This window comes from Sapajus apella, unplaced genomic scaffold (genome assembly GCF_009761245.1).
Source record: "Sapajus apella isolate SASKATOON/1434 unplaced genomic scaffold, GSC_monkey_1.0 scaffold15, whole genome shotgun sequence".
NCBI classification, from domain to species: Eukaryota; Metazoa; Chordata; class Mammalia; order Primates; family Cebidae; genus Sapajus; species Sapajus apella.
The window spans coordinates 30,902,652-30,916,474 of NW_022436955.1; the positions used below are offsets into that span (position 1 = coordinate 30,902,652).

The 13,823-nt window shown below is 52.6% G+C and overlaps 1 protein-coding gene across 2 annotated transcripts in view; it reads left to right on the top strand.

The window, feature by feature from the left end:
* JPH3 (junctophilin 3) overlaps positions 1-13,823 on the top strand; it is a 109,343-nt gene continuing 95,520 nt past the window's right edge. The window contains exons 1-2 of one of the 2 annotated variants that reach the window (XM_032284631.1): positions 64-733; positions 1,299-1,831. In XM_032284631.1, the coding sequence (XP_032140522.1) occupies positions 352-733; positions 1,299-1,369 (453 nt within the window). In that variant the 5' untranslated portion in view covers positions 64-351 and the 3' untranslated portion in view covers positions 1,370-1,831. Of the gene's footprint in view, positions 734-1,298; positions 1,832-13,823 lie in introns of those variants that run through there. The other variant, XM_032284630.1, reaches the window with a different exon arrangement.

A 13,823-nucleotide genomic window follows, 5' to 3' on the forward strand; every position in this document is an offset into this window, starting at 1 on the left:
GCCGGCGAGGGGCCCTCGCCGCTGAGGTGGAGCCGCGGGCCCCGCCGCCGCTCCTGCCCCCTCCCTCCCTCCTCCCCTCCCCCTCCCCTCCGGTCCTGTCTCCAGCGGGAGCGCGAGACGCTGGTCAGGCTCCGCGGCGCAGCTCGAAAAGGAATAATCGCCCCCGATTGACTGAAATTCCTCCGGAGCCGGCGCCGCGGCCGCCTGCGCCCGAGACCACGCTCCGGGGCCGAGTCCGCCTCTCCTCCGGGAAACGCTCGCGACCCGGGGCCGCCGGCGGCCGCGACTCCGCTCTGCCGATCGCCTGAGTCCGTTTTCGCCGGTTGCGGGATCTGGAACCGAGTTACATGCATGTCCAGTGGGGGCAGGTTTAATTTTGACGACGGAGGGTCCTACTGCGGAGGCTGGGAGGACGGCAAGGCGCACGGCCATGGCGTGTGCACCGGCCCCAAGGGCCAGGGCGAATACACCGGCTCGTGGAGCCACGGCTTCGAGGTGCTGGGCGTCTACACCTGGCCCAGCGGCAACACGTACCAGGGCACCTGGGCGCAGGGCAAGCGCCACGGCATCGGCCTGGAGAGCAAGGGGAAGTGGGTGTACAAGGGCGAGTGGACGCACGGATTCAAGGGGCGCTACGGGGTGCGGGAGTGCGCGGGCAACGGGGCCAAATACGAAGGGACCTGGAGCAACGGGCTGCAGGACGGCTACGGGACCGAAACCTACTCGGACGGAGGTAGGTGCCGCGGGCCGGGCCGGACCGGGGCGGGAGGGGACCTGCCCGCGATCGCGCTCCTTCGGTGGCTCTCCTGGGAAGTTGAGCTGCGCCCTCCGCTTGGGCCGTGGGCACCAGGGGCGGCCTTTCCCGGGCTTCCCTGGAGGCCATGGTGGCTCCTGGCTACAGGTTGCCTCGCTGCTTGGTGGGGACAGTGCCGCTGTGCCAGCTGAAGGGTGTTGGGGGCTTTCAGGGGGCCGAGCCAAGGGGGGCCCAGCAGAGCATCCGTGCGTCGGACACAGCAGGCCGGAAACCTGTGAGAAGGGCCAGGCTGGGCCCGCGGCCCCGGGGAACCCAGCAAGGGCAGAGGGGGCTGGGCGAGGGCCCCTCCCCTTGTTGGCTTTGCCCCCCACCCTATAGACCGCCAGTCGATCAGGCCCCAGGTTCGCTTCTGGTGTTCCTGCGGCGGCGCCCGAGGGCCTTCCTCGGCCCGAATCTGCCCAAGCCCAGGGAAAGGGAGTGATGGGGAGCGCTAGGGGCGGGGGATGCCAACCCGAACCAAAACGGCCAGGCAATAAACTTCTAGGTGGTTGGACGCGGGCTAGCGCTGTCGAAGCAGGCTGCTGGAGGGAGGAGGGAGGCCCATCTGCTCAGTGAGAGCCCAGGAATCTCGCCTTTCAGTGGCTGCATCATTTTCACCATTCGTTGAGGGAATCGGTCTGTTCCTTCATTCTAAGATGCCACCACACTCGGGGCAGAGCCGGGGCCGGAAGCCAGGGAGCTGCCTGCTCTTGCTGCTGCTGCCGCCGCTGCCGCTGTAAGATGGTTTCTGTGCAGGGAGCCTTGGCTGGCTCTGCAGCTGCCCGCCTGCCCGGATACTCCGGATATCCACTCCTCAGTGCACCTGACACGCACAGAGCCGGGCCTTTCCTGGAAGCCAGACCCCAAACAAACAAACTGGCTTCCCCAACCCGTCCACCCCCATGTGGGAGCTCATTCTCAGAGGCGTAGGTCCCCTGCCTCCCTCGGGCAGCTCGCCTGTTTCAGGCATGGATGCCTGGGAAGGGAGTGAGACGCAGCAATGACTCGTGCTTCTGCCGGGAATAAAAATCCTGAGCGAACGTGTGCGCCGGTCCTCCCCGCCTGATCGCTGCCTCCGAGTCTCATGAAGAAAGCTCGGAACACCTGCTCCCCGGTCACATCCAGGAGTGGCGGGGGGCTGGAGAGTAATTATTATTTTGGCTTATGCAACTGAAAAGCAGGGTTCGTTATTACCCGAAGAGGAGGAGGAGTCTGGGGCAGTTAATTATATAATGCTCCTGCCTGTCAAAGCCCTGCCCAGCCCCTGTCTCAGGCGGCCTTTTCAATGCCGTTTTTGTTTTCATGGAGCAGGTTAGAGAGCTGCCCTGACCCTGGGGCGCTGAGGGCCTGACGGGAGCAGACGGTGCTCCCTTGGTTCCAGGCTGTGGGCCTGTGTATGTGTGTGTGTGAGCGCGCGCGTGCAGGCACAGGGAGGCCCGGGCAGCAGATGTGGGTGGCTGAGACAGGCAGGCAGCCTGGCGCTTCCAGCTGGCTGTTTGGAGCCCATGGGCTGCTGTTTCCCTCAGGCTCTGGCCATGAGGCTCTGCAGAGCCATCCTCCGGAGTGCTCCCGTTTGAGCGGGCTCCAGGAGGACTGTGCAGGCCTGGCTCACGCAGGACATGGAGAGGAGAGGGCCCAGGGCTCTCATTGTCTCTGATCCCCAGATCCTCAGAATATCTGGGGGTGAGGCAGAGCACCTCACTCTGCCCACCCTCCCCAGACATCTCCAGTGTCCTGAGGAATCATTTCTTTCATTCGACAAATACTAATGGCACGCTTGCTAGGAGCCAAGTGTGCTAGGCTCTGGGAAAACCACACTGAGCAAAGCAGACACAGATCTTTGCCTTCATGGAGCTTATGTTTGAGGGAGAAGGGGTGGCGATTATGTTGTGACTTTTTGGGGAAGAGAAGATCTGATTCTGTGGCTGGCCCTGAGTTTAGGATCTGATGGGTTAAGGGGAGGGACGATTTTCTCTGTGGGTCGACTTCCCTGGGCTCTATACTCCAGCCAGCCAGCTCCCTCAGTGTCCTGCTCCCCTAAGCCCTTCCCCTCCTGGTGGTCCTACCTGATTGTGTCCATTCTACAGATGAGGCCAGTGAGGCCCGGGCTATGTGATTCAGGAGTCCAGGGCCCACAGCCTTTGGCCGCAGGGGTCCCCGACCTGTCTGGGGCCAAACCCCCCTTGCTCCCACATCACATTGTCTGGAAGAAGCCCAGATTGTAAAACATTCTCTCAAGGGGTTTGCAGTTCTCAGCTCTCCCATAGGTGAAGCCAGGCAGGCACGCAGATGGGGGGCTTCAAAGCCGGCTCTTCCTTTCAGTTGATGACATGGCATGATGGGAAATGGAATTGACCCTTCTGGTCTGGAGGACTCAGGCCTGGACATCTGGGCTGCTTTTCTGGAGGGCTCCCAGCTTCCTGTTGGGAAGCAGGTGACTGGAGTGACTGTGGCACCGAGTGTCCCCAGGCAGGCCATGGAGAGAGCTGAGGGGTGTGGGGAATGCCAGGATGGGGCAGAGGCCTGCATGCCTTCTTCCTAGTCAACTGGTGGGTGGTGACAGTGGTGTCTGAGGGGCAGTGAGGAAGGAGTTAATGGTCATAGCTCCACTCCAACTTTTCTTTTGCACAAGAGATGGGGAAATATTGGGCAGCCATCAGCAAAGCTCTGGAACCTTAGCCCCCCTCTTGGCGCTGACTTGGGCAAATGACGACTTTCATGAATGATGAACCAATAGCCAGTGTATTCCACGTGCAGTTGGAATTGGTGTGGAATTTCACCTGGGGCCACCTATGCCAACTCCTCCTCCTCCTCCAGGTGTGTCTCCCCTTAGGGTACTCCCTGACTGAGCTGAGTAGCTTCTACTATTTGCATGGTGAGGCCCGGGGGTGTGGGGTACAGGACCACCTGCCTGAAGTCAACCCAGCTTGCATCCTGGGCTTCAATCCCTGCCCTACATGCCCTGTTTTGTGACCTTGGGTGAGTTACTTAACCTCTTTGAGCTTGTTTCTTCATCTTTACAAAAGGTTGAGGACAATACCTGTAAGGTGGGTGAGGATTAATTGAGGATGGGGTGCATGGCTATACCAGGAATATAATAAGCATTCATTATTATATACCATGAGTTTTATCATTGCAGTTCCTAGGCAATGCATGTCACTTGTAATGATCATTATTAGAACCAATATCTGGACATGAGAATGGTGATAATGTAAATGGTGATAAATAGCAACATTAGATACTTACTGTGTGCTGAGCATGTGGCAAGTGTTAAATGAATTATAGCTCTTAATTTTTATACATCTGGAGGGTGGTTTTCTTGTTATTCCCATTTTCCACACTGGGAGGTGGAGGCTCTCAGTGATTGTGGCTTGGGAGGAACCGGGACACACTCAGGACAGCTATCCCAGAGCCTGAGCTTTTGCTAGATACACCTCTCTCTAAATGCCCCTGTGCAGAAATACCTTCTGTTCTTTCCTCTCCTTCATATCTCTTCTTCCGTTGTGGGTACGGTGGCCCAGAATTGCAGGTGAATGCCTTTGCACAGACGTGCTCATCCATACCCTGCCCAGGACCCCTTACCCCCTGAGACCCACCATGCATGCCTGTGCTTCACTGAACAGGTAGATCTTTCCTTCGGGTGCTGTGTACACAGAACCCCTCGAATCAAAAGTTTCCCCCTCCAATAAACCCTCCTACACCCTGAGAGGTATGAGTCATCTCACGCCCAAGCCTCTCCCCCTCATACTCAGGTCCCGTTCACCGGCCCAGATTCCTCAGCCCACACAAATCACACACACCCACAGTCAGAATCAGATCCCCCCAGGCGCCTGCGCACACACACGCGCACAAAACACCTGCTACCCGGAGACATTTTCCATCCCGTCCCCTAAAACGCAGCCACTGCACCCTCCTGGACTTTTTTGCTCCCCACTGGACAAGGACTGTGAATCTCTACCAGCCTTGTAAACGGGAGCTCAGATGACAGAGGCAGTGGTGTGCTTTGCTTCCATTTTAAACATATGTTTATGCTGTTTGTGCCCCTTTTAGGGAGAAAAATCCCTCATTAAACAAAATAAACTACCATTGGGCATATTCTTTGTGCTCGACTATGACTATGTGACAAGTGAATTCTTTTTAAAATGAGTGCCCAGGTTAGGAGAAAATACGTTCATTGGTGTGGAGATTATGCCAACAGAAAGTCATTTCAGAAACAAGCGAGCCCTGAGCAGTTGAAGATGAAAGCATTTTCTCCCAGATTCTCTTTCCGCTACTTTGGGGGCCGGGTGGTGAAAGGCTCCATAAGGTGAAAAGCGAAGGGAAGAAGCAAACAGCTAGTTTTTTGTTGCCAGTTATAGCTGAGAAAGAAATGTGGCTGAAGAGCACCCCTACCCACGTCAGCCCTCGGGCCCTTTGACGGGCTTTATCTGAGGAATCCTGAGATGAGCTGGCTGGGGAGTAAGGACCAGCACCCACCTACAGTGGCGATCTGGAGTAGTGGGTAAGCAGCCCCAGCTGACACAGAGAAGGAGAGAGAGAGCTCTGACCTCTTCTTCTCTGAGGACATCCAGTGGGAGAGAGCAAGAGGGGGCAGGGGTGGGGGTGGGGGAAGGGACTGCTGCTGTTCCTTCCAAGGCGTTTTCTTCCTGTTTTCCCCAGGCCTCCACGACTCTAAATATGACTAACTCTCAACTGTGAGCTAATAATGTTGACTGTAACGCCCTTTGTGTCCTTAGATGACAAAAAGAGTTGTGAGTAGTAGAGGAGAGGGTGATGTTGGTGTGAATTTTCCACAATGGTCTGTGTCTCTGTGGATAGGGCACTTCCCCCGCTGGTAGTTTCCTGGCTGTGAGAGGTTGCGTGGTGGATGGTGCCTCTGCTGCACAGGGGTCCTGGCTGGAACTTGAGCAAGGTGCTGGCTTCCTGTCTAGAGAGGACAGGAGGAGAGGCAGTCCCTTCAGGACCTTGGAGAGCGCTCCCGGCATTCTGGGCTGCCCGGATGGCTTGCCAGCCCGCCTTCCCTCCAGGCATCCTCCTCAAGCCAAACCACCTCCCCTTGCCAGTGGCTGCCTGGCCCCAGACCCTCCAGCACACGTGACCACCAGAAGTGTGTCTACGCTTGCGCCGGATGTGGGGGCCACGCCTGCGATCCCAGCACTTTGGGAGGCCAAGATGGGAGGATCACTTGAGCCCAGGAGTTTGAGACCAGCCTGGGCAACATTGTGAGACCCCGTCTCTACAAAAAATGCAAAAATTAGTGGAGTGTGGTGGCGCGCTCCTGTGGTCCCACTACTCAGGAGGCTGAGGTGGGAGGATTGCTTGTTCCCCGGAGGTCAAGGCTGCACTGAGCCAAGATGGTGCCACTGCACTCCAGCTTGCTGACAGAGCCAGACCCATCTCAAAAGAGAAAAAAGAAGTGTGCCTGGTCCTACTCTGTCAGTGCGTGGGCTCCACACTCCAGGAAGTGCCGCCACTTGGCATGCCTGCCTATTTTTTCACCCCCACACTGTCCTTCCTGAAAAAGTAAGTGTCTTCTGTGGGTCACACCCTCTTCTGGCCAACTGGGAGAGCAGCTCCCAGCTTGTGGTGGGTTTGGGGTCAGACCGAATTTTTTTTGTTTTTATTTTATTTTTTTGAGACAGTCTCCCTCTGCAGCCCAAGCTGGAGTGCAGTGGCACGATCTTGGCTCACTGCAACCTCCGCCTCCCGGGCTCAGCCGATTCTCATGCCTGAGCCTCCTGAGCAGCTGGGACTACAGCTATGCGCTACCATACGTGGCTATTTTTTTTTTTTTTGAGATGGAGTCTCTCTCTGTCGCCCAAGCTGGGGTGCACTGGTGCGACCTCGGCTCATTACAACCTCCGCCTCCCGGGTTCAAGCAAAAATTCCCTGCCTCAGCCTCCCAAGTAGCTGGGCTTACATGCATGCGTTACCATGCCTGGCTAATTTTTGTATTTTTAGTAGGGATGGGGTTTTACCATCTTTGCCAGGCTGGTCTTGAACTCCTGACCTCGTGACCCACCCGCCTCAGCCTCCCAAAGTGCTGGGATTACAGTTGTAAGCCACCGTGCTTGGCATACCTGGGTAATTTTTTGTATTTTAATAGAGACAGGGTTTTGCCATGTTGGCCAGGCTGGTCTCGAACTCCTGAGCTCAGGCGATCTGCCCGCCTCAGCTTCTCAAAGTGCTGGGATTACAGGAGTGAGCCACCACGCCTGGCCTGGGGTGAGACTTTATAGTAAGATGTGTAGAAGTTGCTCTGAAGTCTAAGATGTATTCCTGCCATAGGTTGTGTGTGTTCAGTTCTCTTGGAGCATAACAGGGGTCATAAGTCCACACCCGAAGGCAGACAAAGGAATGACTTGTCTGTGTCAGTCAGTGAAACTGTTTTGCCACCGTTCTCTTTACATCCACCTCAACAGATGATTCCTCTAGACTAGCAGTCCCCAACCTTTTGGCACCAGGGACCAGTTTCATAGAAGACAATTTTTCCACTGACTAGGATTGGAGGATGGTTTTGGGAGGATTCAAGTGCATTATATTTATTGTGTACTTTATTTCAATTCTTATTATATTGTAATATATAGTGAAGTAATAAGACAACTCACCATAATGTACAATCAGTGGGAGCCCTGAGCTTGTTTTCCTGCAACTAGATGATCTCATCTGGAGGTGATGGGAGACAGTGACAGATCGTGGGACATGAGATTCTCATAAAGAGTGTGCAACCTAGATCCCTGGCATGAGCCATTCACAATAGGGTGTGCATTCCTGTGTGAGTCTAAAGCCACTGCTGATCTCACAGGAGGCGGAGCTCAGGCAGTAACGCAAGTGATGGAGAGCAGCTGTCGATAGATGAAATTCACCTACTCACAGCTCAGTTACCACTCACCTCCTGCTGTGCGGCCTGGTTCCTAACAGGTCACGAACAAGTACCAGTCACATTTCAAGGGCTCAGCAGCCACATGGGACTAGTGGCCGCCCTATTGGACAGTGTAGATCTAGAACATTCTATCAGTGCAGAAAGCTTCATTGGGCAACACTGGTCTGGAATGTAAGCTTCATAGGGGAAGGGATGTGTTTCCATTGCTGGTCACTGCTGTGTGCTCAGTGATTAAAATAGTGCTGGCACGTGGTGGTCAACGAATGTTTGTGGAAGGGATGAATTGTGCAAGTAAATGTGGTGGATTTGGTGATTTTGTTTACCATGATTATTTCACGTGCCTGTTTCATTGCAAGACCTTAGAACTGGATATATTTAAAGGGAAGTTTTTCCCTGAGACCTTCATGTCCACAGGTCACTCTCACTTTACAATTAGCATTAAAACGAGGCAGGTGGATTACGAGGTCAGGAGTTAAAGACCAGCCTGACCAAAATGGTGAAACCCTGTCTCTACTAAAATACAAAAAAAAAATTAGCCGGACATGGCAGGGGGCACCTGTAATCCCAGCTACTTGGGAAGCTGAGGCAGAGAATTGCTTGAACGCAGGAAGCGGAGGTTACAGTGAGCCAAGATCGCACCACTGTACTCCAGCCTGGGCAATAAAATGAAACTCTGTCTCAAAAAAAAAAAAAAAAAAAAAAAAAAAAAAAAAAGCCAGGTATGGTGGCTAACACTTGTAATACTAGCGCTTTGGGAGGCTGAGGCGGGTGGATCTTGGGAGGCTGAGGCGTGAGGTCAGGAGTTCAAGACCAGCCTTGCCAACATGATGAAACCCCATCTCTACTAAAAATAGAAAATTTAGCCAGGCATGGTGGCACACACCTGTAGTCCCAGCTACTCGGGAGGCTGAAGCAGGAGAATAGCTTGAACCCGGGAGGCGGAGGTTGCGGTGAGCCAGATTGCACCACTGCCCTCCAGCCTGGGTGACAGAGTGAGAGCCTCTGTCTCAAACGAAATAAGACAAACCAGCAAGCAAACAAAACATGCCTGTTCTAATTCCTGGATCAATTTTGTTTAGTGGTTGGCTTTGTCATTGCTTCTTAAGAGACTGCTAGTGTTTTATATCAGAAAGATGATGGTGTTGGATGCAGTGAATAATGGAGTGATAACCATTCTAATGATGAGAAGCCGTCATGACTGGGAGGCATTTTTGGACCACGATTTAATGAGTAGCATTCATTGCAAAGTGTGAACAAAGACACACTGAAAGATGAGTATCCTCCAGTCTGCTTAATTTCTTGCTATCTTTTTACTGCTACCTTTTCCTTGGCTCGATTCATTCCGTCATCGGAGAAGCATTTGCCGGGTTCAGATTGTGTTCAAGGCACAAAGACAGAAAAACTCAGGTCCAACCTCAGTGAATCAGCCCATAAATATTTGCTGAGTGCTACGTATGCAGTACAGAGTTTGCAGTAATGTAGATTAGAAAAAACAAACAAACAAATAAAAATGAACATGCAAGAAATAGGATGTCATATATTCTACCAGGAGGAATAAGCAGTCTGAACGGGGATGCAAAGCCAAAATATATGGAATAACTCGGGGTTTCTCATGCCACAGTGGGGGTCCTGAATGGACATGCCACAGATCAGGGGCCTGAGGTGGGGGCGGGGAGGTGTGTGTGTTCTTGAAGGAGCAGCAGAGGCTCCTGGGGGTAGGCAGTGCCTGAGTTGAGTCTGGAAGGGCACTAGGGTGATGGTTGTTATCCCAAGCCTGAGGTTGCAGACTTCATTGGAGGCTGTGTCTCCCTCGGCCTCAGTTTCCCTGTCTCTTTGATGAAGTCATGACATTTCTTCGTTCTCAATATGTGCCATCTCCGTCTTTCAGGAATGTCATGGGTGTTCTGGACCCGGGAGGGCGCTCTGGTGCAAATGCTTTCCAAAAACCCTTAGCGTCACTCTGTTTGCAGGTGGAGTCTAAGTTGGTCAGGACATGGGCTTGCCTCTGTCTGCTGCCCTATGGCAGTGCTTCCCAAGCTTCAGTGTTATAAGAACCACCTGGAGGGTGTGTCAAGACAGATCGCCGGCCCCACCCCTGAGTTTCTGGGCCCGGGATGCCACCCAAGAATTTATATTTCTTACAAGTTTTGGGCGATGCCGAGGCTGCTGGTCTGGGGACCTTACTTTAAGAACCACAGTCCTGGCCAAGCTGGTGGCTCATGCTTGTAATCCCAGCACTTTGGGAGGCTGGGGTGGGTGGATCACGAGGTCAGTTGTTCAAGACAAGCCTGGCCAACACGGTGAAACCCCGTCTTTACTAAAAATACAAAAATTAGCTGGGCATGGTGGTGCATGCCTGTCATCCCAGCTACTCAGGAGGCTGAGGCAGGAGAATCGCTTCAATCCCTGGGGGCGGAGCTTGCATTGATTGCAGCTAGCCAACGTGGTGCCACTGCACTCCAGCCTGGGTGACAGAGTGAGACTCTGTCTCAAAAAACAAAACAAAACACCACAGTCCTGGGCTTATGCCTCGTCACCTTGGCTACACATTAGGATAGCAAGAGTGAGTCCCTGGGAGACTGTTAGAAATGCAGGCTGTCAGGCCCACCGCTGACTTCCAGGGTCAGAATCTGTGTCTGGAGCTGCTCAGGCGACTCCAATGCAGGAAACACTGCTTTAGCACACACTTTTTTTTTTTTTGAGACAGAGTCTCACTTTGTCGCCAGGCTGGAGTGCAGTGGCACGATCTCAGTTCGATACAACCTCTGCCTCCCAGGTTCAAGCAGTTCTCCTGTCTCAGCCTCCCAAGTAGCTGGGACTAACAGGTGCTCACCACCACGCCCAGCTAATTTTTGTATTTTTAGTAGAGACGGAGTTTTACTATGTTGGCCAGGGTGGTCTCTATCTCTTGACCCCATGATCCACCAGCCTGGGCCTCCCAAAGTGCTGGGATTACAGGCGTGAGCCACCGCACTGACCCAGCGTGCTCATTTTAATCAAAGCTGTGCATGGGGTTCATCTGGGTTGCTTTAAAAAATGCAGATGCCCAGGACTCACCCATAGGTGGTGATTGAGGTCCTCTGTGTGCAGCCTGGGCCTTGGAATTCTTTTTTAATTTTTTTGAGGCAGACTCTGGCTCTGTCTCTCAGACTGAGGTGCAATGGTCTGATCGTGGCTCACTGCAGCCTCTGCCTCAGCCTCCTGAGTAGCTGGGACTCAAGCCATCCTCCTGCCTCAGCCTCCTGAGTAGCTGGGACTGCAGGCGTGCACCCCCACACGCAACTAATTTTTATATTTTTTGTAGAGACAGGGTTTTGTCCTGTTTCTCAGACTGGTCTTAAACTCCTGAGTTCAAGTGATCAGCCCACCTGGGTCTCCTGAAGTGCTGGGATTCCAGGTGTGAGCCATTGCACCCGGCCTGGGATTCTTTTTTGAACATTCCAGGTGATCCTAAGGTCCAGTGCAGGTTCAGGATCACTCTTCTGGAGCATCGGTAGCTGGACATCACTTGAGAGCTTTGATAACTGACCCATGCCAGGGTCCATGCAAGACCATTGACATGGGAAACTTTGGGGCTGGTGCCTCAGCCTGAGTATTTGGTCAAAGCAAGCAGGGTCTGGAATTGCAGCTGTAGGTAGAGTTGTTCAAACTCTGGGTCAAGTGGTTAATGAAATTAATACAGTATATTAAAATGAAGTATGCTAGAAAATTTCTAAGCACAAGACTTATATTTCTTTTTTTTGTTGTTTTTTTTCTTTTTTCTTTTGTCTTTGAGACGGAGCCTTGTTCTGTTGCCCAGGTTGGAGTGCAATGATGTGATCTTGGCTCACTGCAACCTCTGCCTACTGGGTTCAAGAAATTCTCATGCCTCAGCCTCCTGAATAGCTGGGATTACAGGCACCTGCCACCACGCCCGGCTATTTTTTTGTATTTTTAGTAGAGACGGGGTTTCACCATGTTGGCCAGGCTGGTCTCAAACTCATGACCTCAGGTAATCCACCTGCCTTGGCCTCCCCAAGTGCTGGGATTATAGGCATGAGCCACCACGCCCGGACAATACCTACATTTCTATAAGGAAAAGTGCTGCTCTGTTTCTGTGTCATCTTGTGTCCTCCTCTGTGTCTGTGTCCTCTCCTCTTTCTCTTCCTTCCTTCCCTCCTTCCCTCCTTCCTTCCTTCCTTCCTTCCTTCCTTCCTTCCTTCCTTCCTTCCTTCTCTCTCTCTCTTTCTTTCTTTCTTCTCTTTCTTTTTCTTTCTCTTTCTTTTCTTTCTTTCTTGACACTTTTGCATTGTTGCCCAGGCTGAAGTGCAGTGGCACGATGTGTGCTCACTGCAGCCTCGGCCTCCCAGGTTCAAGCAATTCTCTTTCCTTAGCCTCCCGAGTAGCTGGGATTACAGGTACGTGCCACCACGCCCAGCTAATTTTTGTACTTTTAGTAGAGACAGAGTTGGCCATGTTGGCCTCAAATGATCTGCTCGCCTAGGCCTCCCAAATGCTGGGATTACAGATGTGAGCCACTGTGCCCAGCCTCCTCTGTTTCTTATAAGGACACCTGTCATTGGATTTAGGGTCCAGCCCAAATCCAGAATGATCTCAAGATCCCTAACTTAATTATATTTGCAGAGATTCTTTTTTTGAATAAAGTGCTAGGGGTTTGGACTGAGGCATATCTTTTGGGGGACACTATTCTATTCACTACAGTGTCTCACAGATTTCAGTGGGAAGGTGCTGCGAAGCCCATACATTTGTCCCTTGGCATCTTCAGGGGATTTGTTCTAGGACACCCTGGAAATACTGAAATCCTCGGATGCTTAATTCCCTTGTAGAAAATGATATAGTGTTTGCACATAACCTACACACATCCTCCCATCTACCTAATGCCATCTCTGCAGTGCTTACAATACCTGATGCTACTTGTACCATATATTTTTGTATTATTTTATTGTACTGTTATTTTTATTGTGTTGTTTTTATTTTATTTTCTATTATTATTATTTTCTTCTGGGTTGAAGTCTCACTCTGTCACGCAGGCTGGAGGGCAGTGGTGCAATCTTGGCTCACTGCAGCCTCTGCCTGCCAGGTTCAAGCGATTCTCCTGCCTTTGCCTCCCGAGTAGCTGGGATCACAGGCGCCCGCCACCACACCTGGCTAATTTTTGTATTTTTAGTAGAGATGGGGTTTCACCATGTTGGCCAGGATGGTCTCAAACTCCTGACCTCAAGTGATCTGCCCACCTCAGCCTCCCAAAGGGCTGGGATGACAGGCATGAGCCACCATACCCGGCATGTTCTGTTGTCTTTAAATATATTTTTATATGCAGTTGGTTGACTTTGTGGATTGAGAACCCGAAACTATAGAGGGCTGACAGTGTCTGAGAACCCAAGACTGCAAGGCCAGGGAGTTCCTTTCTTTCTAAAACACCTATTTTGTCCCAAGTATTGTGCTGGGCATTTTTATCAGACGCCTCTTTCATTTCTTAAGATAATGCCTGGAGATACGGCAGCCACTCCTAGGTCACACTTGCTGAGGTCACGCGGCTTCAAAGTTGTTTCCAGCTGCAGAGTTGTTTCTGGTGCCCCGAGATGCGTTTCTTCATGGAGCCAGCATTCCAGCTGCCCCTTGCTTTACAGATGAGGAAACCGAGGCCCACCAAGGGAGGTCCCTTCCACAGGTCTCACAGTGAAGCAAGGGCAGAGAGGTCTTGGTGGGCCTTTGCCCAGCAATTTGTAAACTTGGAGGTCTGCCAGTGTGATGTGGACACAGAGCTGGGTGCTCCCTCAGAGGATAAACCCAGATCCCTGCACACACAAGGAGCCACGCATCCCCTCCCAGGATAAAGGCAGGTCCCTGTATGCATGAGGGGCTATGTCCCCTCCCAGGATAAACCCAGATCCCTGCACACACGAGAGGCTGTGTGTCCCCTTCCAGGATAAACGCTGGTCCATGCAAACACGAGGGGCTGTGCATCCCCTCCCAGGATAAATCCGCATTCCTGAATACACGAGTAGCCGTGAGTTCCCTCCCAGGATAAACCCAGATCCCTGAATACATGAGTAGCCATGTGTCCCCTCCCAGGATAAACCCAGATCCCTGAATACATGAGTAGCCGTGTGTCCCCTCCCAGGATAAACCCAGATCCCTGAATAC